Source organism: Salvelinus alpinus, chromosome 2 (assembly GCF_045679555.1).
Source record: "Salvelinus alpinus chromosome 2, SLU_Salpinus.1, whole genome shotgun sequence".
Taxonomy (NCBI): domain Eukaryota; kingdom Metazoa; phylum Chordata; class Actinopteri; order Salmoniformes; family Salmonidae; genus Salvelinus; species Salvelinus alpinus.
Window position 1 is genome coordinate 64,673,475 of NC_092087.1, and position 27,523 is coordinate 64,700,997.

At 44.0% G+C, this 27,523-nt stretch overlaps 2 protein-coding genes across 3 annotated transcripts in view; one reads left to right on the forward strand and one right to left on the reverse strand.

Moving 5' to 3' along the window:
- Nucleotides 1–6,722, reverse strand: part of map4k3a (mitogen-activated protein kinase kinase kinase kinase 3a) — a 90,481-nt gene extending 83,759 nt beyond the window's left edge. For both annotated transcript variants that reach the window (XM_071350426.1, XM_071350419.1), the window contains exon 1: nucleotides 6,479–6,722. In XM_071350426.1, the coding sequence (XP_071206527.1) occupies nucleotides 6,479–6,574 (96 nt within the window). In that variant the 5' untranslated portion in view covers nucleotides 6,575–6,722. The remainder of the gene's footprint in view (nucleotides 1–6,478) is intronic.
- Nucleotides 6,723–10,290: 3,568 nt separating this feature from the next.
- Nucleotides 10,291–22,278, forward strand: tmem178a (transmembrane protein 178a). Its single transcript, XM_071388136.1, has 4 exons — nucleotides 10,291–11,153; nucleotides 14,922–15,035; nucleotides 20,280–20,417; nucleotides 21,199–22,278. Exons 1-4 carry the CDS (start codon nucleotides 10,742–10,744, stop codon nucleotides 21,438–21,440), a joined length of 906 nt encoding a protein of 301 aa, XP_071244237.1. The 5' UTR covers nucleotides 10,291–10,741; the 3' UTR covers nucleotides 21,441–22,278.
- Nucleotides 22,279–27,523: the final 5,245 nt, after the last annotated feature.

Below are 27,523 nucleotides of genomic sequence, written 5' to 3' on the forward strand. Positions count from 1 at the left end.
TGTATTTTGGGTGCTCTACGTGTTCTGTTCCACTTTGCAGGATGGGGCAGTGCTTCCAGAAGTTCCATGACATGTTGTAGGCTAAACGCCAATACTAAAGTGACAGTGTGAAATAAGAATTTCTCCTACAAATCTTTTGTTGTCTCTGAACAGTTGTGTTTTGTATCTTCTCTATCGAATACTTGTTGCGTTCACTGAATTGTTGTCAAAATAGGCTACTATTTCTACATTTTGTGTCAGGCCTGGTCTGTACTAAATCTTATTGAGAGAGCTAACCAACATTTTGAAAGATTCTCTGAATAATTTGAATTTTTACAATGATACAGAAGTAGGAATTGTTGTCAATCAAATGGCCTACTTTGTGTGGGTTTTTAAATACCATCTGAATATCATCCTCTCATCACATTTTGGATAATTGTTTTATTTATATGAAAATAATATTTACAAGTATCATATATTATACTTTATACATTTTAAGTGAGTAATTTACAACAATTTAAATAGTCTAGGGTTTTTTGTATTTACACAATGGAATACAAAATGAGTGTTATTCCTACTGACATGAATGTGGTATCATACACTACATGACAAAATGTATGTGGACACCTGCTCATCGAACATCTCATTCAAAAATCATGGGCATTAATATGGAGTTGGTCCCCCCTTTGCTGCTATAACAGCCCCCACTCATCTGGGAAGGCTTTCCACTAGATGTTGGAACATTGTTGCGGAGACTTGCTTTCATTCAGCCACAAGATCATTAGTGGTCGGGCACTGATGTTGGACGATTAGGCCTGGCTCGCAGTCGACGTTCCAATTCATTCCAAAAGTGTTCAAATGGGGTTGAGGTAGGGGCTCTATTCAGGCCAGTCAAGTTCTCCCACACCGATATCGACAAACCATTTCTGTATAAACCTCGCTTTGTGCACGGGGGCATTGTCATGCTGAAACATGAAAGGGCCTTCCCCAAACTGTTACCACAAAGTTGGAAGCAGAGAATCATCTAGAATGTCATTGTATTATGTAGCGTTAAGATTTACCTTCACTGGAACTAAGGGGCCTAGCCCGAACCATGAAAAACATCCCCAAATCATTATCGCTCCTCCACCAAACTGTACAGTTGGCACTATGCATTGGGGCAGGTATCGCTTCCATGGCATCCTCCAAACCCAGATTCGTCTGTCGGTGGTGAAGCGTGATCCATCACTCCAGAGAACGCCTTTTGTGGCTGAGCTGTTGTTGATCTTAGACGTTTCCAATTCACACTAACAGCACTTACAGTTGAGCGGGCAGCTCTAGAAGGGCAGAAATTTGACGAACTGACTTGTTAGAAAGGTGGCATCCTATGACGGTGCCACATTGAGGGTTTTTCTTTTTTTTACTATTTTCTACATTGTAGAATATTAGTGAAGACATCGAAACTATGAAATAACACATATGGAATCATGTAGTAACCAAAAAAGAGCAAAACAAATCAAAATATATTTTATATTTGAGATTCTTCAAATAGCCAAACTTTGCATTGATGGCTGCTTTGCATACTCTTGGCATTCTCTCAACCAGCTTCATGAGGTAGTTACCTGGAATACATTTCAATTAACAGGTGTGCCTTCTTAAAAGTTAATTTGTAGAATTTATTTCCTTCTTAATGCGTTTGAGACAACCAGTTGTGTTGTGACAAGGTAGAGGGAGGTATTCCGAAGATAGACCCAATTGGTAAAAGAACAAGTCCATATTATGGCAAGAACAGCTCAAATAAGCAAAGAGAAATTATTCCATCATTACTTTAAGACATGAAGGTCAGTCAATAAGGAACATTTCAAGAACTTTGAAAGTTTCTTCAAGTGCAGTCGCAAAAACCATCAAGCGCCATGATGAAACTGGCTCATGAGGACCGCCACAGGAATAGAAGACCCAGAGTTACCTCTGCTGCAGAAGATAAGTTCATTGGAGTTACCAGCCTCAGAAATTGCAGCCAAAAGAAATGCTTCACAGAGTTCAAGTAACAGACATCTCAACATCAACTGCTCAGAGGAGACTGCGTGAATCAGGCCTTCATGGTCGAATTGCTGCAAAGAAACCACAACTAAAAGACACCAATAATAAGAACAGACTTGGGCCAAGAAACACAAGCAATGGACATTAGACCGGTGGAAATTTGTCCTTTGGTCTGGAGTCCAAATTGGAGATTTTTGGTTCCAACCGCCGTGTCTTTGTGAGACGTGGTGTGGGTGAACGGATGATCTCCGCATGTCTATTTCCCACCGTAAAGCATGGAGGAGTTATGGTGTGGGAGTGCTTTGATGGTGACACTGTCTGTGATTTATTTAGAATTCAAGGTACACTTAACCAGCATGGCTACCAGAGCATTCTGCAGCGATACGCCATCCCATCTGGTTTGAGCTTAGTGGGACTAGAATTTGTTTTTCAACAGAACAATGACTCAACACACCTCCAGGCTGTGTAAGGGCTATTTTATCATGAAGGAGATTGATGGAGTGCTGCATCAAATGACCTGGCCTCCACAATCCCCCGACCTCAACCCAATTGAGATTGTTTGGGATGAGTCGGACCGCAGAGTGAAAGAAAAGCAGCCAACAAGTGCTCAGCATATGTGGGAACTCCTTTTAGACTGTTGGAAAATTATTCCAGGTGAAGCTGGTTGAGAGAATGCCAAGAGTGTGGAAAGCTGTCATCAAGGCAAAGGGTGGCTATTTGAAGAATCTCAAATATAAAATATATTTTGATTTGTTTAACACTTTTTTTGGTTACTACATGATTCCATGTGTTATTTCATAGCTTTGATATCTTCACAATTATTCTACTATGTAGAAAATATTATAAATAAAGAAAAACCCTTGAATGAGTAGGTGTTCTAAAACTTTTGACCGGTAGTGTGTGTGTGTGCGTATAGATATATAGATATCTATATATACACCTTTCAAAAGTGAAGGGTCATTTAGAAATGTCCTTGTTTTTGAAAGAAAAGCACATTTTTTGTCCATTACAATAGCATCAAATTGATCAGAAATACAGTGTAGACATTGTTAATGTTGTAAATGACTATTGTAGTTGGAAATGGCAGATTTTTTATGGATTATCTACGTAGGCGTACTGAGGCCTATTATCAGCAACCATCACTCCTGTGTTCCAATGGCACGTTGTGTTAGCTAATCAAAGCTTATCATTTTAAAAAGCTAATTGATCATCAGAAACCCATTTTGCAATTATGTTAGCACAGCTGAAAACTGTTGTTCTAATTAAAGAAGCAATAAAACTGGCCTTTTTTAACCTGGTTGAGTATCTGGAGCATCAGCATTTGTGGGCTCGATTACAGGCTCAAAATGTCCAGAAACAAATACCTTTCTTCTGAAACTCGTCAGTCTATTCTTGTTCTGAGAAATGAAGGCAATTCCATGTGAGAAATTGCCAAGGAACTGAAGATCTCTTACCACCCTGTGTACTACTCCCTTCACAGAACAGCGCAAACTGGCTATAACCAGAATAGAAAGAGTGGGAGGCCCCGGTGCACAACTGAGCAAGAGGACAAGTACATTAGAGTGTCTAGTTTGAGAAACAGATGCCTCACAAGTCTTTACCTGGTAGCTTCATTAAATAGTACCCACAAAACACCAGTCTCAACGTCAACAGTGAAGAGGCAAACTGTGAAGACTATTTCTTCCTAACAACGACAGCCAACTTAGCCAAACATGGAATGATTTAACAAAAGCGCATTTGCGAAAAAAGCACAATCGTTGCACGACTGCACCTAATCATAAACATCAATGCCTTTCTTAAAATCAATACACAGAAGTATATATTTTTAAACCTGCATATTTAGCTAAAAGAAATCCAGGTTAGCAGGCAATATTAACCAGGTGAAATTGTGTCACTTCTCTTGCGTTCATTGCACGCAGAGTCAGGGTATACGCCACAGTTTGGGCTGCCTGGCTCTTTGCGAACTAATTTGCCAGAATTTTACGTAATTATGACATAACATTGAAGGTTGTGCAATGTAACAGGAATATTTAGACTTATGGATGCCACCCGTTAGATAAAATACGGAACGGTTCCGTATTTCACTGAAAGAATAAATGTTTTGTTTCGAGATGATAGTTTCCGGATTCGACCATATTAATGACCTAAGGCTCGTATTTCTGTGTGTTATTATGTTAGAACTAAGTCTATGATTTGATAGAGCAGTCTGACTGAGCGATGGTAGACACCAGCAGGCTCGTAAACATTCATTCAAACAGCACTTTTGTGCGTTTTTCCAGCAGCTCTGATGTTTATGACTTCAAGCATATCAACTCCCGAGATTAGGCTGGTGTAACCGATGTGAAATGGCTAGCTAGGTAGCGGGGTGCGCGCTAATATCGTTTCAAACGTCACTCGCTCTGAGACTTGGAGTAATTGTTCCCCTTGCTCTGCATGGGTAATGCTGCTTTGAGGGTGGCTGTTGTCGATGTGTTCCTCGTTCGAGCCCAGGTAGGAGCGAGGAGAGGGACGGAAGCTATACTGTTACACTGGCAATACTAAAGTGCCTATAAGAACATCCAATAGTCAAAGGTATATGAAATACAAATGGTATAGAGAGAAATAGTCCTATAATTCCTATAATAACTACAACCTAAAACTTCTTACCTGGGAATATTGAAGGCTCATGTTAAAAGGAACCACCAGCTTTCATATGTTCTCATGTTCTGAGCAAGGAACTTAAACGTTAGCTTTTTTACATGGCACATATTGCACTTTTACTTTCTTCTCCAACACTTTGTTTTTGCATTATTTAAACCAAATTGAACATGTTTCATTATTTATTTGAGGCTAAATTGATTTTATTGATGTATTATATTAAGTTAAAATAAGTGTTCATTCAGTATAGTAATTGTCATTATTACAAATACATTTATTTATTTATTTGTTTTTTATTTATTATTATTATTATTATATATATATATATTCTTTTTTTATTTATTTTTTTAATCGGCCGATTAATCGGTATTGGCTTTTTCTGGTCCGCCAATAATCGGTATCGGCGTTGAAAAATCATAATCGGTCGACCTCTAGTAAGGATGCATATGCAGTAGACCCATTTGAGGTGTCGAAAGGGGTGAAGTACGCACTGTGAAAAGTGGAGTTTGTCAGAGTGAACAGGAGTTGTCTTATTTAGATTTAATTGTATTTCTGAAGAATAGAGGAAGATTGCAGTGAGCCTCAAAAGAATCCGGACAACAGAAGTTTTGAACTTTGGAGTACATCAACTGTCAAAGGAATCATCTCAGGGGTGACGACGGATGTTCAGGTTGAATACCTGAAGAGAAATCCTGGTGTGATTGGTGCCCGGCGTCTGACCCGTTGGGTGAATGGAGAAAAATAAGAAAGTATGTCGGTCCTGTTGTTTTTTGATACAGAGCAAATACCTACGCATGTGAAGTTTGATTATGTAAGATACGCTGTAAGAGCTTTCTTCCCCAAACCATTGCAGTGAAAGAATTGTAAAGGATTTGGCCATGTTTCAAGTGAGGTGCAGACGGACAGAGTATACTGAAGAATGGTGTGTAGAAGGACACCGGTGTTCAATTGTGGTGGGGATCATGATCCCGAGTTCCTAGAGTGCCCTGTAAGGGTGAAGGAGATTGAGGTTGCAAAAGTTAGAGCGGTTAATCAAATTTCCTATGCGGAGGTGATTAAAAGGTTAGAGAAAACAAGTGATGGTTGTGAAGATATGGTAGTGGACCGACCACAGCCTGGAGTAAATGTTTGCTGCCAGTCAAAAGATACCCTAAAAAAGGTGGATTTTATGGCGTTCATTGCCACAGTTATAAAATCTACGGCACAAGTCTCAAAGAAGTCTAAGAAACTGGACATTATTGTGGCTGCGGCAGAAAAGTTTTTGGGCCTGTGTAGCGATCAGATCTGTTATATTTTTTATCAGAAACGTTTTTGATTTAGTTTAGCTTATTTATTTTTGTGGGGGAATCCTGTTTCCATCCCGTACAGTAGGTGGCGGGATGCACATAACATTGTGCGATCGTCAATATACCATAGAAGAAGTACAGAACATGTAAGGTCCTATGACTATAAGGAATAATGTTAGGCTACTTTAGTCCACTATTGTGCTAAGGATTGCGATGACAACACTGTGAAAGCAAATTGAAAACATTATAACAATATCGTTCGTGGAATTTGACCGGGATACGTATACATGTATTACAATAATAGGTAGAATTCCTTACGGATGTAGTAGGCTTTGTGAATTGGAACACATCTGTAGCGAGTTGGTAAACATGCTAACAGCTTGGATATACAGTAGTTACTATCTCAACAACCACTGTTATTTCCCGACTGTCTAAACTCCTGAAGGCTACTCCAAGTTCCTACATTGTAGTCAGGTTACTAATAACAATGTCTTTATTGGTAGCATATCAATGGTTTATCAAAAAAGAGGACAATGTATAGCTAAAATCCCTTTTACCTTGTATACATCTCCGTAGGTCCCGCTCCCAATTCTCTGTATTAGCTCGAAATCCTCTTGCGGATTTCGCCTTGAAAGGTCGAAAGTGGAAGCCATTTTTAGGTCCCCGGTTTAGTTATCCAGTCGCTATATTTGTTGTAACACTGACACCACATATAACGAAAAACATACAATATAAACACACGTCGTCAGAAAATATCACTGCCTGACTTCACTGTAACTTTAACATGGCCTCCTCTGAGCACTGCGCGTGCGCCGCAGCCAGCTTGTCCAAGAGGGGAATGCAAGGAATGGGCGACAAGAGGGTGGGTCGCTGGCTGGCTGGGGTCTCTGGTAGAATTCTACCCCTGGACACAGATCTGGGATCCGTTTAGCGTCCACAAATTCTCAATCGTTGGGGGTGAAACGCTAAACTGATCTGAAACCAGAGTTTAGGAGCGACTAGTTTGGTTTTGTGTATCCTACAGAAATGTTTTTGACACGAGGATCATGAATACCCTAGTAATTCTCTACTTGTTTACAGCTGGATCATTTCTTCTCATTCTCACAAATATCCAGAGTGCAATAGAGTAAAATAGCATAGAATTTGAGAATTAGGAAAATAAGGATCATAAACTTGGAAAAACAATCTTATGAGTTTGATTATACCAATCAATAATTATGGTATAATAGATAATATGCTGCATTAGCCTACTATATTGATACATTGTATTGCTTTTCTGTAAAACTGGAAAGCACACAAAATAACACCATACAGTCAATCATATTGTGGGAATTTATTATAATCTATTGTCTTGTGAGCCAGAATTACTAGGCAGTTGTGCATGTGGAAAGTTTGCAATACATGTATTATTTATAACTTACTATTTGATTGAATGTATTATTGTACAGAACTATTAAAAAGTCCATATTACTGAATGATCGAAAAATGACTAATACAAAGCCAATGCATTATTACATTTGACCATATCACACATCACTCTTATTCTTAATTTCCCTTTATGTCCTGCCTTTGTGTAATATCCTCCAGAGAAAAACAGGTGTCACTAGATGGATCTGTCCCTACTCCCTAGGCCTATACTAATCTGAAAATAGGAATGCACAGCACAAAAAAATGTATTCAACAAAGACAATCACACACACACAATGTAACCTTTTCCAACATGCATGAGAGCACCAGCTGTTCCGGACGACTGTATGATCACGCTCTCCGTAACCAATGTGAGTAAGACCTTTAAACAAGTCAACATTCACAAGGCACCAGACCAAACAGATTACAAGGACGTTAGTATAACCGAGTCTGTAACCCCAACATGTTTCAAGCAGACCCTGTGCCTAAGAACACCAAGGTAACCTGCCTAAATGACTACCGACCCGGACAAAAAGAACATCAATGTGAGAATGCAACTGGATCCTGGACTTCCTGACAGGCCACCCCCAGGTGGTAAGGGTAGGTAACAACACATCTGCCACACTGATCATCAACACGGGGGCCCCTCAGGGGTGCGTGGTCAGCCCCCTCCAACTCCCTGTTCACCCACAACTGCATGGCCAAGCACGACTCCAACACCATCATTAAGTTTGCCAACGACACAACAGTGGTAGGCCTGATCACCGACAACGATGAGACAGCCTATAGGGAGGAGGCCAGAGACCAGGCAGTGTGGTGCCAGGATAACAACCTCTCCTTCAACGTGATCAAGACAAAGGAGATGATCGTGGACTACAGGAAAAGGAGGGCCAAGCACGCCCCCATTCTCATCAACGGGTCTGTAGTGGAGCAGGTTGAGAGCTTCAAGTTCCTTGGTGTCCACATCACCAACAAACTATCATGGTTCAAACACACCAAGACAGTTGTGAAGAGGGCACGACAAGACTATTCCCCCGCAGAAGACTAACAAGAGTTGGCATGGGTCCTCAGATCCTCAAAAAGTTCTACAGCTGCACCATCGAGAGAATCGTGACTGGTCGCATCACCGCCTCGTATGGCAACTGCTCGGCCTCTGACTGCAAGGCACTACAGTGGGTAGTGCGTACGGCCCAGTACATCACTGGGGCCAAACTTTCAGCCATTCAGAGCCTCTATACCAGGCGGTGTCAGAGGAAGGCCCTAAAAATTGCCAAAGACTCCAGCCACCCTAGTCATAGACTGTTCTCTCTGCTACCACACGGCAAGCGGTGCTGGAGTGCCAAGTCTATGTCCAAAAGGCTTCTTAACAGCGTCTACCCCCAAGCCATAAGACTCCTGAACAGCTCATCAAATGGCTACCTGGACTATTTGCATTGACCCCCCACCCCCCCTCACTTTACTTCTACCTACATGTACATATTACCTCAAATACCTCAACTAACCTGTGCCCCCGCACATTGACGCTGTACGTATATAGCCTCGTTACTGTTATTTTATTGTTGCTCTTTAATTATTTGTTATTTTTCTATTTTTATTTTTGTATTTATTTATTTTTTACTTTCTTAACACTTATTTTCCTTAAAACTGCATTGTTGGTTAAGGGTTGTAAGTAGCATTTCACTCTTGTATTCAGCGCATGTGACAAATAATATTTGATTTGTGATTTGTACCAATTTGGTCAACTAGCAAATGTGCCAATTTAATTGCTCAATTTTTTTTCCCATGTTCACTCCACCAGTACAGATTGCAATCATTGTCATCACCATTTACATGTTTAGTTATGCAATTTTTGTCATGCCAGGCACACATCCAGGCTCCATTTTAATGGGCCATTATTAGAGCTGGCAAAGGTGCAGATCAAACAAGCCAAATAAACACCCACAAATCCATTTCAGCAATGCTCGCTTTGTGGCAATTATTTCATCACTATGAGCTCAATTCAGACATTGATACTGTGACAGAATAGAATTGCAATAGCATGATGCTGAAATGGCTATTGATCATTTGTTTGGGGACTGTTGAAAATCCTGACATTTTGGATAAGTCCCCTGAAAGCTTTATGTACAGTTCATGAACTCTGTTCATTAGTTCACTTTGATATGGCCATTGTGTGGGTGTGTTTGGTTTCACTATCCTTGTGGGGACCAGAAGTCCTCACAAGGATAGTAAAACAAGGAAAATTGGGGACTTTTTGCCATCCTTCCCCAAAAGGAAAAAGGCTATTTTAGGCTTAGGAGTTAGGTTTAGGGTTACAATTAGGTTTACAATTAGGGTTAGGGGGTAGGTTTAGCGTTAGGAGTTTGTGTCTGGTTTAGGATTAGGGGTTAGGGTTAATGGTTAGGTTTAGGGGTTAGTGAAAATAGGATTTTGAATGGGAGTCAATTGTTTGGTAGTGTGTATGTGTGTAAGAGAGAGAGAGTACTGCAGTAAAGGCTCATATCATTCATAGTTTGTGTGACCACTGTGCTCAGAACAGGTGCGTCAACCAAAATGTAATACAATTCCAACATTGTAGCTGGTCTGCACTCAAAAAGGAGATTCAAGGTTTCTTTTTAGTATTAATTTAATTTAGGGGTAGGTAGATAGACAAACGTTTCGGCCTGTATCATATGTTTGATGTGTGTGTGTATGTGTATGTGTCTGCATCTGAGAGAGAGAGAGAAAGAGAGAGAGAGAGAGAGAGAGAGAGAGAGAGAGAGAGAGAGAGAGAGAGAGAGAGAGAGAGAGAGAGAGAGAGTAATTTAAGTTTTACACATTAAAATTGTCAACCTGTTACTTGTTACTTGGTATATTGGGGAAATTGATGTTTTATCAAAATTAGGATGCAAGGGTTAAGTTACAGGAAACCATTATTTTCTCTTATAGACACACCCATCTTTATTACTGACTGTGAAAGAGTAGGACAACCTTGACATTCCCTCACATACGCTGTATGTCGCCTCCGGGAGATGGTCATTTTCCTCTCCATGCGAATAGGAGGAGCCCTCCGTTTTACCCGACTGTGTCACGGACGAAGAGGACAAGCCCAGGTGCTGAGGAGAGGGAAAGAGCGATAGGGGTGGTGTGGTTTCTGCAGGTAAACACTAGTAATCTCTAGCACAGAGAGGCAAGTGCTGAGTTTAGCCCACACCCAGCACGCTTGCGGACACCGTACCGATCCACCTGTGTTGTTTTCAGCAACCCGCGGGTGGGAAGCAGCCAATGCCAATGCGCTCTCGACTGTAGACCATGTTCGCAGGTCAGAGGATGCGTAAAAATGCGTAGTAACTGGAATAGTAGGTGCTGGAAGAAGGGCGTCCGACTGTCAACACGTCTAAACTGTGCGCATAGCGCCGAGCGCTGATGTTCAAACCATGGAGAAACAAGCTCTTGCAACGGCTCTGAGCGTGTCCATGAGCGTTATCTCTTTACTCTTGTTGGTCACCGCTATCTTCACCGACCATTGGTACGAGACAGACACCAGAAGGCATAAGGAGAACTGCGACAAGTATGGGTCGGATTCTAACGACCAGAAAAACAGGGAGATGCCAATATACCACTTGCCTCTTGTGGACAACAGCAACTCCAAACGGAACGTGGCGCTTATGAAGCCGATTCACGTCGGGAGTAGAGAGGAGGAATTACTTGAGAACTGGAGGGCGATACTGGGGATGGGGATTCTTGAGACGGAATGTGGGCGTCCGTTGTTCTCCACATATTCTGGACTCTGGAGAAAATGCTACTTTCAAGGCATGGACCGGGATATCGATAAACTCATATCAAAGGGTAAGTTTTAATGTGCACAAAAAGTGGGAGAAAAGAAAAACAGTTGTCAAATTTGCTGTCAATAATCCGTGACTATAGGCAAGGACTGTTTTGCATCCCTTTAATCGAGGTAGCTCCATCTGTGGTGATGATTCTGCATACGTGCATTGCGTCAAAACAAGGTTTATGAGGGCTCATACACAAGGGCTCATGAATATACACGCCCAAACGAATTTCCAGGAACATTAATTGCTATTTCAAACTCATTACCAAGGCTTGCTTTAGTAGGCTATTATGATTTCTATAATTGTCGCATCATGATGAGGGTGCTGGGAAATTATAGCCTAATGATTTAGGTTATTAATATGCTAATTTATGAGGAACATTTGTACTTTTATTTCCCTCTCATTTTCCCACAGTGGTAATCGTTGTAGACAGGCCTTGGAAGTGTTTGTTTATGTTGTTATCCCAGTCAAATTGTCAATAGAGCCATCTATAGGGCTACAAAAGCCAAAGTGTTGATTGACTACACTTAGAAAAAAATATTCCAAAGGGTTCTTTGGCTGTACCCATAGGAGAACCCTTTTTGATTACAGTTAAACCCTTTTTGGTTCCAGGTAGAACCATTTTGGGTTCCATGTTAAACCCTCTGTGGAAAGGGTTCTACATGGAACCCAAAATGGTTTTACTTGGAAGCAAAAGGGTTCTACCTGGAAGGGACAGCCTAAGAACCCTTTTAGGTTTTAGATATCACATTTTTTTTACCCACGAAGAACCCCCTTGGAAGCCATTTTTTATTCTCCAGGGAAAAGTGTTCAACGTGGAATTCTACAGGGTTCTTAAGAACCTTCTCTTTGGAAAAAAGGGATCTAAAAGGTTTATTTGATTGAAAGTGTTCTACCTACAACCATAAAGGGATCTCTTTCAGGGAAACGACAGAATAAACCTTTTTCTAAAACTGAATTCATGCCCAATGTGCTGAAGTTCAAGTTCCTACAAAGTATTTTTAAGGTTGAAACTCAAAAAGTCGATCGGGATGAAATGATAACTTTTGCGCGCGGTGTCCAGTCCATCAAGATTAATGTCGCCCTGATTAAGCCAGCGGTTAAATGTCACCGAAACCCACTTGCCACCTTGCATTTAAAACAGCTGAGGTGTCATGTGAAGGACTTCGAGCTTCAACACCTACCGTTTGATTTCTGTCAATGTGGATTTCATTTGATACCTGCTTCAACCTGTGAAGAATTGTGCCCATACACTGTAAGAAAATAGCATTCCAAAAGTGTTCTTTGCGGAAGGTTAGGGTTCTACCAAGAACCGTTTTGATCAGAAGAACCCTTTTTGGAAGACATGATTCTTTGGAAGGCGAAGGTTTCTAACCTAGAACTTTTAACATCCTAAGAACCGTTTTTGGAAGAAAGGGTTATTTGATGATTGGAAAGCAAGAAGGATTATTTGGAAGGCATGAAGGGTTCTACATAGAACCATATATACAGTGCATTAGGAAACTATTCAGACCCCTTGACCTTTAACACATTTTTTTGTTACAGCCTTATTTTAAAATGAAATAGTTTTTCCACCTCATCAATCTACACAGAATACCCCATAACAACAAAGCAAAAACAGGTTTTTAGACATTTTTGCAAATTACCATTTACTCAGTATTTGGGTGAAGCACCTTTGTCAGCGATTACAGCCTCGAGGCTTCTTGGAAATGACACTACAAGCTTGGCACACCTGTATTTGGGGAGTTTCTCCCGTTCTTCTCTGAAGATCCTCTCAAGCTCTGTCTGGTTGGATGGGGAGCATCGCTGCACAGCTATTTCCAGGTGTCTCCAGAGATGTCCAATCGGGTTCAAGTCCGGGCTCTGGCTGGGCCACTCAAGGACATTCAGAGACATGTCCCGAAGTCACTCCTGCGTTGTCTTGGCTGTGTGCCTAGGGTCGTTGTCCTGTTGGAAGATAAACCTTCACCCCAGTCTGAGGTCCTGAGCGCTATGGAGCAGGTTTTCATCAAGGATCTCTCTGTACTTTGCTTCGTTCATCTTTCCCACGATCCTGACTAGTCTCCCAGTCCCTGCCACTGAAAAACATCATCACAGCTAGATGCTGTCGCCGGCTGGGGCGCGGCAACCTGACAGACCGGCTGTAGCAGGGGAGCCTGGCGATCTGGCTGAGGCATGAGAGCCTGACGAAGCGGCGGAGGCAGGGGAGTGTGGCGATCTGTCTGAGGTATGAGAGGCTGTAGCGGCTCCCGGACCCGACGTCATTCCCACCAAACAAAATAAAAACACTCCCTGATACTTCCCTTAGGTGAGGCGTCATTCTGCAACGATGTGCGCTGGGAGTCGGGAAGCAAGTTCAGGGAGTGAGTGTTTTAATAAATAAACACAACATAAAACAAAACAAGAAACACGAACAACGCACAGACTAAACACTGGAACAGAAACAGAAACAATGACGCCTGGGGAAGGAACCAAAGGGAGTGACATATACAGGGAAGGTAATCAGGGACGTGATGGTGTCCAGGTGAGTCTGATGACGCGCAGGTGCGTGTAACGATGGTGACAGGTGTGCGCCATAACGAGCAGCCTGGTGACCCAGAGGCCGGAGAGGGAGCACACGTGACAACTGTACTCTCATATAAGAAAGAGACAACATTTTACAGTAGCTCACCTTTAGAGACACCGTAACATCAGCAAAGGTAACTTGGTAACACTTTATAGGCAGCCTTTATAAAGGTACCGTTTCTAAACGGCTTATAACAGTTATTTAATCATTTGTAAATGCATTATAAACACATTAAAAAGGGTACCTTATAAAGTGTTACTGAGAACTCACAATGTAAACCTGTCTAAACCTGTCCAGTTTGGAAAGATAACAAAATAGGCAACAGCACAGGCCAAGTTAAATTAATTTGTCCTGCATATAGTTGATTACTATACCAATTCAACTCTACAGTAGACCTAGGCCTGCCATGCGCGTAAGGGAAACTGGACAACCCAAGTCATGCGCTGCTTCAAAGCCAAGTAAATGTCACAGTGTTTACTATTTTCAAACCAAGTTAGCCATTGCATGGAAATACAAGAGCTCAAATGTCACAGTTTGAGGCAGTTAATGACGGTAAAAAAATATATTGAGTATTGCCCTTTACAATGTGACCTGACACATCAAATTTATAACACTGTTATAAGCATTCCCTGTATAATATGCAATGCCTGGTTTATGACACAAAAGGATCCAACCCTTTTTTGAAATTTTCACCTAAAATTCCTTACCCGAATCTAACTGCCTGTAGCTCAGGACCTGAAGCAAGGATATTCATATTCTTGATATCATTTGAAAGAGAACACTTGGAAGTTTGTGGAAATGTAAAAATAATGTAGGAAAATGTAACACATTAGATCTGGTAAAAGATAAGGCCATAATGTATTATTCCAGCCCAGGCACAATTTAGATTTTGGCCACTAGATGGCAGCATATGTGCAACGTTTTAGACAGATCCAATGAACCATTGCTTATCTGTTCAAAATGTTGTATCAAGACTGCCCAAATGTGCCTAATTGGTTTATTAACGATCACTGACATAAAGCTGTTATGACATTAATAGTTAAATGAAACTTTTATACAGTACATGATTATAAACCATTATAATATGGCATTATGCCATATACATCTTATGGTAACTTCAAGTAAAGATCTGTAAGTAGGGCAACGATTTTACATAACAGAAGTCATACGTGCTAATGTTAAAACGTAGAGCTTTTTAGTAATCCATTCTCTCTACAGGTATTGCGGACCGATGCACAACTGTCAAGTACCATTTCTCTCAGCCTATTCGGCTTCGAAACATCCCGCTCAACCTGACGAGAACCATTCAGCAAGATGAATGGCATCTCTTACGTATGTATTGCAGTCCCAGAACCATCAGCAATAAAACCGCTTGCATGGCTAGCTGTTTTTTATAGAGATAAATAGTAATGGTGTCTTTTTGTAGGAACTAAAGGAGGCTAACTGCAACATGGCTCGTTGGCCAAAGCCTATGGGGAAATGTGTGTTTTTTGGGGGGGGTTGGATATATGCCAAAAATAAGGTATCTGGTAAACACAGGCTTAAGAGATCTTATACGTTTCGTTCTATGAGATAATCTTCCTCAGCTAATGTCACTTTGTGAATTTTGAAGCATTTATGTAATCAAAACAAGCACATATAGTACATAAATACTTTAGAAATCATAAATGTCATGTAAACTGACTGATATTATCTCATAGAACAAAACATATAAGATCTCCTAAGCATGTGTTGACTTCAGATCTTATTTTCAGAGTTTATCCTAAAATCCCATTCTTTCCCCATTAATTTCCGCCATAGCAATGCCCAACGAACCAGAGGTAGAAAATGCTAGCTCATTTCCGGTTTGGTCTGAGCCAAAAGTCTTTTGAACAATGGTTAGATGCTCTTGGTGTGGTGTGAGAAGTTTGATTCCAGGTGCCCTACAACTGATCTATGTTGGTGTCTGTGGTGGGATAGTCTGACGTCTATCATGAGTAGTGTTAGGGTCCTTTTTAGATGAGCTTTTCCAGGTAGTGGTTGGTGCAAAAAACATAGCGACCCTAACTTTCATCTTACGGATTTGGGGCAAATTTCTACCACCATCTTTGTCAAACAATATCATTGTATCCCTAACCATAATATTTCCATGATTTATTGGGGAAATGTTTTACTGTTACTTGCTCTTCCCATCCCTTGTATTGTGTGTTTTTTTGTATAAATAGTTACATGTTTTATATGTGTGTTTTTAAAATATGTTTTTCAGTGCTTCGTACAGTACTGTAGACGAAAGGTTCTGAGCATGTCTGTTGTGTCTAGGTTTGACAATGAAATAACAGTGGAAGTCCAAATTCCAGTGCTGTCACGTTCCTGACCTGTTTTCTCTTGTTTTATATGTCTTTATTGGTCAGGGCGTGAGTGTTGGGTGGGCAGTCTATATTTTCTATTTCTATGTGGGGTTTTGTGTTCGGCCTGGTATGATTCTCAATTAGAGACAGGTGTGTATCGTTTGTCTCTGATTGAGAGTCATACTAAGGCAGCCAGGGTTTCACTGGTGGTTTGTGGGTGTTTGTTTCCTGTGATAGCGTTTGGGCCACACAGGACTGTTACAGGTTAGTCACGTTTGTTGTTTTTGTTAAATTGTAGTGTTTGTTGGTTTGCCATTAAAATCATGAATACCTCCTACTCCGCATCTTGGTCCGATCCATGCTCCTCCTCGTCTGAGGAGGAGAACGACATTGACAGCCGTTACAGAAACACCCACCAAACCAGGACCAAGCGGATTGGAGAAGGACGGAGAGAACAACAGCAATGGGGAAAAGAGGAATGGACTTGGGAGGAGATCCTAGACGGTAAAGGACCCTGGGCAGAGCCAGTGGAGTGTCGCCGCCCCAAAGCGGAGCTGGAGGCAGCAAAAGCGGAGAGGAGGTTTTATGAGGCAAAAGCAAGGCAGAGCGGCTGGAAGCCCGAGAGGCTCACCCAAAAATTTCTTGGGGGGGGGGGGCTAAAGGGGAGTGTGGCGAAGCCAGGTTGGATACCTGAGCCAACTCCCCGGGCTTACCGTGGAGTGAGAGGGCGTCGTACTGGTCAGACACCGTGTTATGCGGTAAAGCGCACGGTGTCCCCAGTACGCGTGCTTAGCCCAGTGCGGGCTATTCCACCTTGCCGCACTGGGAGGGCTAGGTTGGGCATCGAGCCGGATGTCATGAAGCCGGCCCAACGTATCTGGCCTCCAGTACGTCTCCTCGGGCCGGCGTACATGGCACCAGCCTTACAGGTGGTGTCCCCGGTTCGCCTGCATAGCCCAGTGCGGGCTATTCCACCTCGCCGCACTGGCAGGGCTACGGGGACCATCCAACCTGGTAAGGTTGGAGAGGCTCGGTGCTCAAGAGCGCGTGTCCTCCTTCACGGTCCGGTATATCCGGCGCCACCTTCCCGCCCCAGCCCAGTACCACCAGTGCCTACACCACGCACCAGGCTTCCAGTGCATCACCAGAGCCCTGTTCCTCCTCTCCGCACTCGCCCTGAGGTGCGTGCCCTCAGCCCGGTACCTCCAGTTCCGGCACCACGCATCAGGCCTATAGTGCGTCTCAGCCGGCCAGAGTCTGCCGTCTGCCCAGCGGCGCCTGAACCATGCGTCTACCCAGCGCCGTCTGAGCCATCCGTCTGCCCAGCGCCATCTGAGCCATCCGTCTGCCCAGCGCCGTCTGAGCCATCCGTCTGCCCAGCGCCGTCTGAGCCATCCGTCTGCCCAGCGCCATCTGAGTCATCCGTCTGCCACGAGCCATTAGAGCCGCCCGTCTGTCCCGAGCCAGTAGAGCCGTCCGTCAGTCAGGAGCCGCTAGAGCCGTCCGTCAGTCAGGAGCTGCCAGAGACGCCCGCCAGTCAGGAGCTGCCAGAGACGTCCGCCAGTCAGGAGCTGCCAGAGACGCCCTCCAGTCATGAGCTGCCCTCCAGTCATGAGCTGCCCTCCAGTCATGAGCTGCCCTCCAGTCATGAGCTGCCCTCCAGTCATGAGCTGCCCTCCAGTCATGAGCTGCCCTCCAGTCATGAGCTGCCCTCCAGTCATGAGCTACCCTACAGTCATGAGCTGCCTTACAGTCATGAGCTGCCTTACAGTCATGAGCTGCCCTCCAGTCATGAGCTGCCCTCCAGTCATGAGCTGCCCTCCAGTCATGAGCTACCTTACAGTCATGAGCTACCTTACAGTCATGAGCTGCCCTACAGTCATGAGCTGCCTTACAGTCATGAGCTGCCTTACAGTCATGAGCTGCCCTACAGTCATGAGCTGCCCTACAGTCATGAGCTGCCCTACAGTCATGAGCTGCCCTACAGTCATGAGCTGCCCTACAGTCATGAGCTGCCCTACAGTCATGAGCTGCCCTACAGTCATGAGCTGCCCTACAGTCATGAGCTGCCCTACAGTCATGAGCTGCCCTACAGTCATGAGCTGCCCTACAGTCCGGAGCTGCCACCCAGTCCGGAGCTGCCACCCAGTCCGGAGTCCCTCAGCCCGGACCTGCCGGAGTCCCTCAGCCCGGACCTGCCGGAGTCCCTCAGCCCGGACCTGCCGGAGTCCCTCAGCCCGGACCTGCCGGAGTCCCTCAGCCCGGACCTGCCGGAGTCCCTCAGCCCGGACCTGCCGGAGTCCCTCAGCCCGGACCTGCCGGAGTCCCTCAGCCAGAACGTGCTGCCCCTTATCCCGGAGCTGCTGCCCCTTATCCCGGAGCTGCTGCCCCTTATCCCGGAGCTGCTGCCCCTTATCCCGGAGCTGCTGCCCCTTATCCCGGAGCTGCTGCCCCTTATCCCGGAGCTGCTGCCCCTTATCCCGGAGCTGCTGCCCCTTATCCCGATGCTGCCCCTTCATTTAGGTGGGTTGAGTTGGAGGGTGGTCATTGGGAGGGGGATACGGAAGCGGGGAGTGACTATGGTGGGGTGGGGACCTCGCCCAGAGCCTGAGCCACCACCGTGGTCAGATGCCCACCCAGACCCTCCCCTAGACTTTGTGCTGGTGCGCCCGGAGTTCGCACCTTAAGGGGGGGGTTATGTCACGTTCCTGACCTGTTTTCTCTTGTTTTATATGTCTTTATTGGTCAGGGCGTGAGTGTTGGGTGGGCAGTCTATATTTTCTATTTCTATGTGGGGTTTTGTGTTCGGCCTGGTATGATTCTCAATTAGAGACAGGTGTGTATCGTTTGTCTCTGATTGAGAGTCATACTAAGGCAGCCAGGGTTTCACTGGTGGTTTGTGGGTGTTTGTTTCCTGTGATAGCGTTTGGGCCACACAGGACTGTTACAGGTTAGTCACGTTTGTTGTTTTTGTTAAATTGTAGTGTTTGTTGGTTTGCCATTAAAATCATGAATACCTCCTACTCCGCATCTTGGTCCGATCCATGCTCCTCCTCGTCTGAGGAGGAGAACGACATTGACAGCCGTTACAAGTGCTCCATATTCATTTGGCTTCATGCTGTGGAACCTTTAGAACCTTCAGACAACCATAGTGATCTCTTCAGAGAACCATGATCTGTAATAAAGCTAATACTGTACCCACATGCTGAATATGTTAAGCTAACCTTTCGAAGCTAGCATTCCTACTCCAGTGTCCGACCCCTGATGATCGGATTACTACATGGTTATAGAAAATGTTCACGGGGAGGAAGTAAATGTCAGCTTGTAAAAGAAAAACATATTAACTTCACACAGTCGTATTATTACTGCACAACTAGTCTGAGGAAGAACATTCATCAAAGTCAACATACGATTGGTTTTCTTTGTCTGCCTGCCACCTTTAGACAGTGTTTGCATCCCAAATGGCACCCTATTCCCTATTAAGTGCACTACTTTTGAGTGCACAGTTGTTCCCTATTAAGTGCATAGGGTGTTATTTGGGACGCCGCCAGTGTTTTTCCTGTTCGAGTTTGATCCTGTGTTAGGATACTGCAACTCGATCTGACAAGTGTATGAGATTTTTTTTTGGGGGGGGGGGGTATAGTATCGGGTATGTGATTTATGATCAATGTGTCATAATGTTGTTACAGTATAGTTGCAGGAATTGAATATTCCCATCAATATATCCTGCTATAACACTGTTGTGTGTTGAGTGACATAATGCTTGCCATAACGTGTACGGAAAAACAAGGCACAATGCTGTCATGATGCATTAAGGACATTTTTCACCTATTTCACCTATTTTTCACCTATTTTTAACATTCGTTGCTGGCCATTTTACGTTATGACAGGCGTCATGTCACTCTTATGACAGGGTTGTAACAAATGTAGGACAGGGGAGACGAAATGCAAAGTATTACCGAATAAAAACAAACGTTTCCCGTGGTTGTTTGGAGACTGTTGAGGGGTAGCATGAGCGGGTTTACTAAGGGGTGGTTGTCATGGAAATGTTGGTGTGTGCGTGTGTGCTAATGTTTTCACTTGTGTGTGTGCCCTTGTGTGTGTGTGTACGCTTTGTGTTTGTCTGTGTGTGTGTGTGTGTGTGCTTATGTGTTCGCTTTTGTGTATGCTGGTGTCTGTATCTTTGTGTACTTGCTTGTGTGTGTTATGTTTATATGTGTGTGTGTGTGTGTGTGTGTGTGTGTCTCAGATCTGCGGCGAATCACGGCGGGGTTCCTTGGGATGGCGGCTGCCGTTTTGCTGTGTGGCAGCATTGTGGCCACAGTGGGCTTCTTTTGGGAGGAGAGCCTCACCCAGCACGTCTCCGGCCTGCTCTTCCTCATGGCAGGTACAAAGCCTGCCAACTACCAACACCCTACCTCTCCTATGTGTGTGTGTGTTAGAGAGACAGAGAGAGAGAGAGAGAGAGCGATATAGAGAGAGTGTGTGCTTCTCTTTCCCTATCATTGTTTGTTTCAACTTGTGTCTCTCTGTGCCTCTTTTACAACAGCTTATCTCTATATCTCTATCTTTAGTTTTCTCCCCCTTTGTCTCTCTCTCTCTCTCTCTCTCTCTCTCCCTCTCTTTCTCTCGTCCAAATCTTCCTCCCAACTGTTCATCAAACACATACAGTAAAGGCTCTTTTTTAGCAGAATTTGAAAATGCCTAATGGATACAGATGCATTCATAATACCTTAAACACAGGTGTTAATATGCATAATAAAACATGCCATAGCCATTCATAATAGCTAATCGCTACAGACAGGAGACTACTTCAATGGTTGTATGCAAACATTCCTATAACATATTTATAACATTACACAATAGGGCGGCTCATTTTTCATTTCAGTTGAGTTTTAGATTTCCTTTCAACTTGTGTTTTTTTGTTTATTTATTGATGTTATACTCATTAATTACCATTCCATGCAGATGGTTATTAAATGCAGATGGTTACCAATTCGGGATTGGTACTTTTTAATGAATAATATATAGCCATTGATTCTTGAAGAATATAACTTAGAAATGCCTCATGATCTTACTTCAACTGCCTAGTCTGTCCTTTGTTGTTATTTGAGTCCTGTATGACCTCTTTAATAAAAATCTTGGCGCTAAAAATGTGTCCCCTCCAGGGATCTTCTGCACCATCTCCTTGTGCACCTACGCCGCCAGCGTCTCCTACGACCTCTCCCGGAACCCACCCTTCATCTATGGACTGCCCGGCGACGTGGACCATGCTTACGGCTGGTCCATCTTCTGCGCCTGGGTCAGCCTGGGACTTACCGTGGCATCGGGCTGCCTCTGCACCACCTACCCCTTCTTCAGCCAAGCCAAGGCCCTGCACTCCAAAACCGCCCGGGAGTCCTCGGTATGAGCTGTATGAGCAGTGTGAGAGAATTGAGCGCCCCCTGTAGATTCGGAGGATGAATTGTTGGTGTGGACATTCTGTTGCTGACTGAAGACCAATATCAGAGATGTTTTATTTGTACGAAACCAGAGATGAAACATAGTTTCCACGGTGAGATATGGGAATCTTGTTGGTCTTTTTTGTGGACTCTCGCCATCCTTTATCGAGGTGTTATGGAAGGTGCAGCTGTTAGGATGTGTTATCTGTGTGTTTGTATGTGCACACAGGCAAACTCACACATACATATGGACCTACACATGCGTACACAAGCACACACACACAGTCTCTCTCTCTGTCTCTCTCTCTCTCTCCAAGATATGGAGAACAATATGAGAGTGAATAACATGAAACGACGCAAATACCCACACAGGCATACCACACACATAAAACATGTGTGTATATATTAGCATATATACGAAAAAGGCATAATTCATATGGGTGGTTTGGTAAGGTTGAATCAAATGGACATTGTATAAAAATACTAGTATCACTTTAAAAGCAAGAACTCTCCTTTTTTTCAGATGTAAGTAATATATTTTCTAAACTCTTAAGTACAAAACTCTAAACTGATAACATGTGTAATGCCCCCTATCTTATGTTCAGAACCTTTGATTGTGCATTCATTGGGGTTCCTCACATCTTTCACCCCTGAGTCATTTATGCAAAATCAAAGTTTTCCATTAAATACCATGAGCCCATTTATTTTGTCACCAATACATCAGATAATTATCGGCTCACCATGTAGTCATTTTAACGACTATTTTCAGTTGTTTGTTTTTTTCAATCACTTTTGTGCAATTTTCACTAGTATGTGGTACATCTTCACAGCAAGCACAAAAATCAAAACAGATCATCACAATCGCTCATGTTTCAAAACTCACATTTGCAATTGGCTGAGTAAAACAAACAAAAAAAGTCACTTGTTCACTGCATCAAATCACTTTTTTTCAAATTTGGATAAATAATCAATCTAAGTATCTGCTTTTCAAAATGCAATATTCACTTTACTTTTGATATGAGTTTCTTGTCATTTGTTAATAATACAATTATCTATCACTTAATCAAACTGCTCAAAACTGATAACTACTGAACCACAAGTATGTACTGCCTAGTTAACGTATATAGTTTGATAACTGTTGAACACTGTAAATGTCTATATTTTTACCTAAATGTATCAATTTGACATCAATTTATGTTGGAAGGTAAAAGCAAATCAGCCAGTGTGCTCCAATAGGACAAAAGGGAAATAGTCACTATGTGCTCCAATAGGACAAAAGGGAAAGACTCACTATGTGCTCCAATAGGACAAAAGGGAAAGAGTCACTATGTGCTCCAATAGGACAAAAGGGAAAGAGTCACTATGTGCTCCAATAGGACAAAAGGGAAAGAGTCACTATGTGCTCCAATAGGACAAAAGGGAAAGACTCACTATGTGCTCCAATAGGACAAAAGGGAAAGAGTCACTATGTGCTCCAATAGGACAAAAGGGAAAGAGTCACTATGTGCTCCAATAGGACAAAAGGGAAAGAGTCACTATGTGCTCCAATAGGACAAAAGGGAAAGACTCACTATGTGCTCCAATAGGACAAAAGGGAAAGAGTCACTATGTGCTCCAATAGGACAAAAGGGAAAGAGTCACTATGTGCTCCAATAGGACAAAAGGGAAAGACTCACTATGTGCTCCAATAGGACAAAAGGGAAAGAGTCACTATGTGCTCCAATAGGACAAAAGGGGAAAGAGTCACTATGTGCTACAATTTGGGATTATATTGTAGTGCACAATGCACTGCTGAAATACCTGGGTTGTGCACTGCTGATACACATTTCAAAACTGTTCTTTTTCAAGTGCTAAATAGAAAGCATACTAGATGGTAAATATATATTTTCCATACAGTATTTGACTCTAACTTGACATACCATTTTTTTAAACAATTTGTATCCAATGGCAGGTTGTGAGCATGTTGAGAAATATGTCAGTTTAACGGTTTCATAATCCTTATACAGCACATGTGTAGGACAAATCATCAGAAATAGGGGTATTGTAAAGCAGTTGGCTACTGTAAAAACGTCGTACGGTGTTTTGTATGCTATTTCTGCTGCATGCAACATTGTGAAAGATCACCTTTTCTACGTGACTTGTCAACTAATACAGTATCGCCTGTCGCTCTGCTTGAAATTCATTAGCTTACAATGTACAAATGAAATTCAGATGATGAGTGAAATATATTATTATACACAATACAGGCATTTCAACACTACACTACCATTCCAAATTGTAGCACACTGTCACGTTCCTGACCGGTTTTCTGTTATTTTGTATGTGTTTGACGGTCAGGGCGTGAGTTTGGGTGGGTAGTCTATGTTATGTGTTTCTATGTTTGTTAAAGGGTGACCTGATATGGTTCTCAATTAGAGGCAGGTGGTTTTCATTTCCTCTGATTGAGAGCCATATTAAGGTAGGTGTTTTCACATTGATTGTTGTGGGTGGTTGTCTCCTGTGTCTGTGTTTGTCGCGCCACACGGGACTGTCTCGGTTTGTTTGTACGTTCGTTCTTTTGTGTAGTCATTTTCCTGTTCGTGAGTTCTTCGTTGTATGTAAGTTCGCATGTCCAGGTCTGTCTACGTCGTTTGTTATTTTGTTAGTTATTCAAGTATAGTTCGTTTTTGTCTTGTTCAATAAATTCATTATGTCCTATGACAACGCTGCATTTTGGTCGAATCCCTGCTCCTCCTCTTCGGATGAAGAACCAACCACCCACAGAACCACCCACCGAACCAGGACCAAGCAGCGTGAGTTCGAGCAGTGGAATACTAAACAGGAAGGCACATGGGAGGACGTGTTAAACGGCAAGGGTTGCTACACATGGGAGGAGATCCTGGCTGGAAGGGATCGCCTCCCATGGGAACAGCTGGAGGCAGTGAGGAGAGCAGAGGCAACCGGAGAGAGGAACCGAGGATATGAAGGTACGCGGCTAGCACGGAAGTCCGTGAAGAAACCCCAAAAATTTCTTGGGGGGGGGCTAAGAGGTAGTGGGCCGAGGGCAGGTAGGAGACCTGCGCCCACTTCCCAGGCTAACCGTGGAGAGCGGGAGTACGGGCAGACACCGTGTTACGCAGTAGAGCGCACGGTGTCTCCTGTACGTGTGCATAGCCCGGTGCGGGTTATTCCACCTCCCCGCACTGGCAGGGCTAGATTGAGTATTGAGCCGGATGTCATGAAGCCGGCCCTACATATCTGGCCACCAGTGCGTCTCCTCGGGCCGGCATACATGGCACCAGCCTTACGCATGGTGTCCCCGGTTCGCCTACATAGCCCGGTGCGGGTTATTCCACCTCCCCGCACTGGTCGGGCGACGGGGAGCATTCAGCCAGGTAAGGTTGGGCAGGCTCAATGCTCAAGGGAGCCAGTACGCCTGCACGGTCCGGTATTTCCGGCGCCACCTCCCCGCCCCAGCCCAGTACCACCAGTGCCTACACCACGCACCAGGCTTCCAGTGCGTTTCCAGAGCCCTGTTCCTCCTCCACGCACTCTCCCTATGGTGCGTGTCTCCAGCCCAGTGCCTCCAGTTCCGGCACCACGCACTAAGCCACCTGTGCGTCTCCAGAGCCCTGTACACACTGTTCCTTCTCCCCGTACTCGTCCTGATGTGCGTGCCCTCAGCCCGGTGCCACCAGTGCCGGTACCACGCACCAGGTCCATAGTGCGTTTTGAGAGTCCAGTGTGCCCTGTCCCTGCTCCCCGCACTAGCCTGAAGGTGCGTGTCCTTAGCCCGGTGCCTCCAGTTCCGGCACCACGCACCAGGCCTACAGTGCGCCTCATCCGGCCAGAGCCATCCGTCTGCCCAGTGCCATCTGAGCCATCCGTCTGCCCAGTGCCGTCTGAGCCATCCGTCTGTCCCGAGCCATTAGAGCCGCCCGTCTGTCCCGAGCCGTCAGAGCCGTTAGTCAGTCAGGAGCCGCTAGAGCCATTCGTCAGTCAGGATCTGCCAGAGCCGCCAACCAGACAGGATCTGCCAGAGCCGCCAACCAGACAGGATCTGCCAGAGCCGCCAACCAGACAGGATCTGCCAGAGCCGCCAACCAGACAGGATCTGCCAGAGCCGCCAACCAGACAGGATCTGCCAGAGCCGCCAACCAGACAGGATCTGCCAGAGCCGTCAGCGAGCCATGAGCGTCCAGAGCCGTCAGCCAGCCATGAGCGTCCAGAGCCGTCAGCTAGCCATGAGCGTCCAGAGCCGTCAGCTAGCCATGAGCGTCCAGAGCCGTCAGCCAGTCATGAGCTGCCCCTCAGCCCAGAGCTGCCATTTATCCAGAACTGCCCCTCAGTCCAGAGCTGTCTCTCTGTCCGGAGCTGCCCTTCAGTCCGGAGTTGCCCCTCTATCCTGAGCTACCTCTCTATCCTGACCTACCTCTCTGTCCTGAGCTATCTCTCTGTCCTGAGCTACCTTATCCCGGTGCTGCCCCTTGTCCCGGTGCTGCCCCTTATCTTAAGGTTACCATTTAAATTAAGTGGGTGTAATATGAGGGTGGTCATTCTAAGGGGGAGACGTAAGCTGGGATTGACTATGGTGGGGTGGGGACCTCGCCCAGAGCCTGAGCCACCACCGTGGTCAGACGCCCACCCAGACCCTCCCCTAGACTTTTGGTGGTGCGTTCGGAGTACGCACCTTGAGGGGGGGGTTATGTCACGTTCCTGACCGGTTTTCTGTTATTTTGTATGTGTTTGACGGTCAGGGCGTGAGTTTGGGTGGGTAGTCTATGTTATGTGTTTCTATGTTTGTTAAAGGGTGACCTGATATGGTTCTCAATTAGAGGCAGGTGGTTTTCATTTCCTCTGATTGAGAGCCATATTAAGGTAGGTGTTTTCACATTGATTGTTGTGGGTGGTTGTCTCCTGTGTCTGTGTTTGTCGCGCCACACGGGACTGTCTCGGTTTGTTTGTACGTTCGTTCTTTTGTGTAGTCATTTTCCTGTTCGTGAGTTCGCATGTCCAGGTCTGTCTACGTCGTTTGTTATTTTGTTAGTTATTCAAGTATAGTTCGTTTTTGTCTTGTTCAATAAATTCATTATGTCCTATGACAACGCTGCATTTTGGTCGAATCCCTGCTCCTCCTCTTCGGATGAAGAGGAGGAGGAATTCCGTTACACACACAGTGACTCTTTCCATTTTGTCCTATTAAAGCACACTGGCTGATGGAGAATGATGTAGTATTTACAGTCACATCCATATATGATTTGGATTTACCTTCCAACATAAATTGATGTCAAACTGATACATTTATGAGGTAAAAATATAGAAATGTACAGTGTTCAGCAGTTATCGAACTGTATACGTAAGTAGGCATTACATCATTTTGGTTCAGTAGTTATCAGTTTTGAGCAGATTTATTAAGTGATAGATAATTGTATTCTTAACACATTATAAGAAAACCATATAAAAAATAAAGGGAATATTGCATTTTGAAAAGCAGGTACTTAGATTGAATATATATCCAAATTGAAAGAGTGATTTGATGCAGTAACTTTGTGAATTTGTTTGTTCTACTCAGTCAATTGAAAATGTGCTTAGAGTTTTGAAACCTGAGCCATTTTGATGATCTGTTTAGATGTTTGTGCTTGTTGTGAAAATGTACCACATACTTGTGAAAATTGCACCAAAGGGATTGAAATAAACTGTAATCCACAGCCTATGACAACTGGTAATTTCAGATGTGGCAATCAATTTGCACAACGTTTTTAGCGAACCCATTAACCAGTCCCTTCCCAAACAGATGAGGCATAATCACTAATAATTTCAAAATGTGTGGCAGACTGTGAGAAGAATACTGACAATGATAGACGAAAGACTACAGGGATTGTTGCTTACAAAGTTGAGGAAAGTCATTTTTCTCGCTCATGGACACAAATGGTGCACGATTCAACATTGGAATGTGAAAACAGTAGAAAATGGATGAGATAATGTTGACACACCGCTTGAATGGATGTAAGACATTTGTGTTGGAACGTCATCACATACAGTGGGGAGAACAAGTATTTGATACACTGCCGAT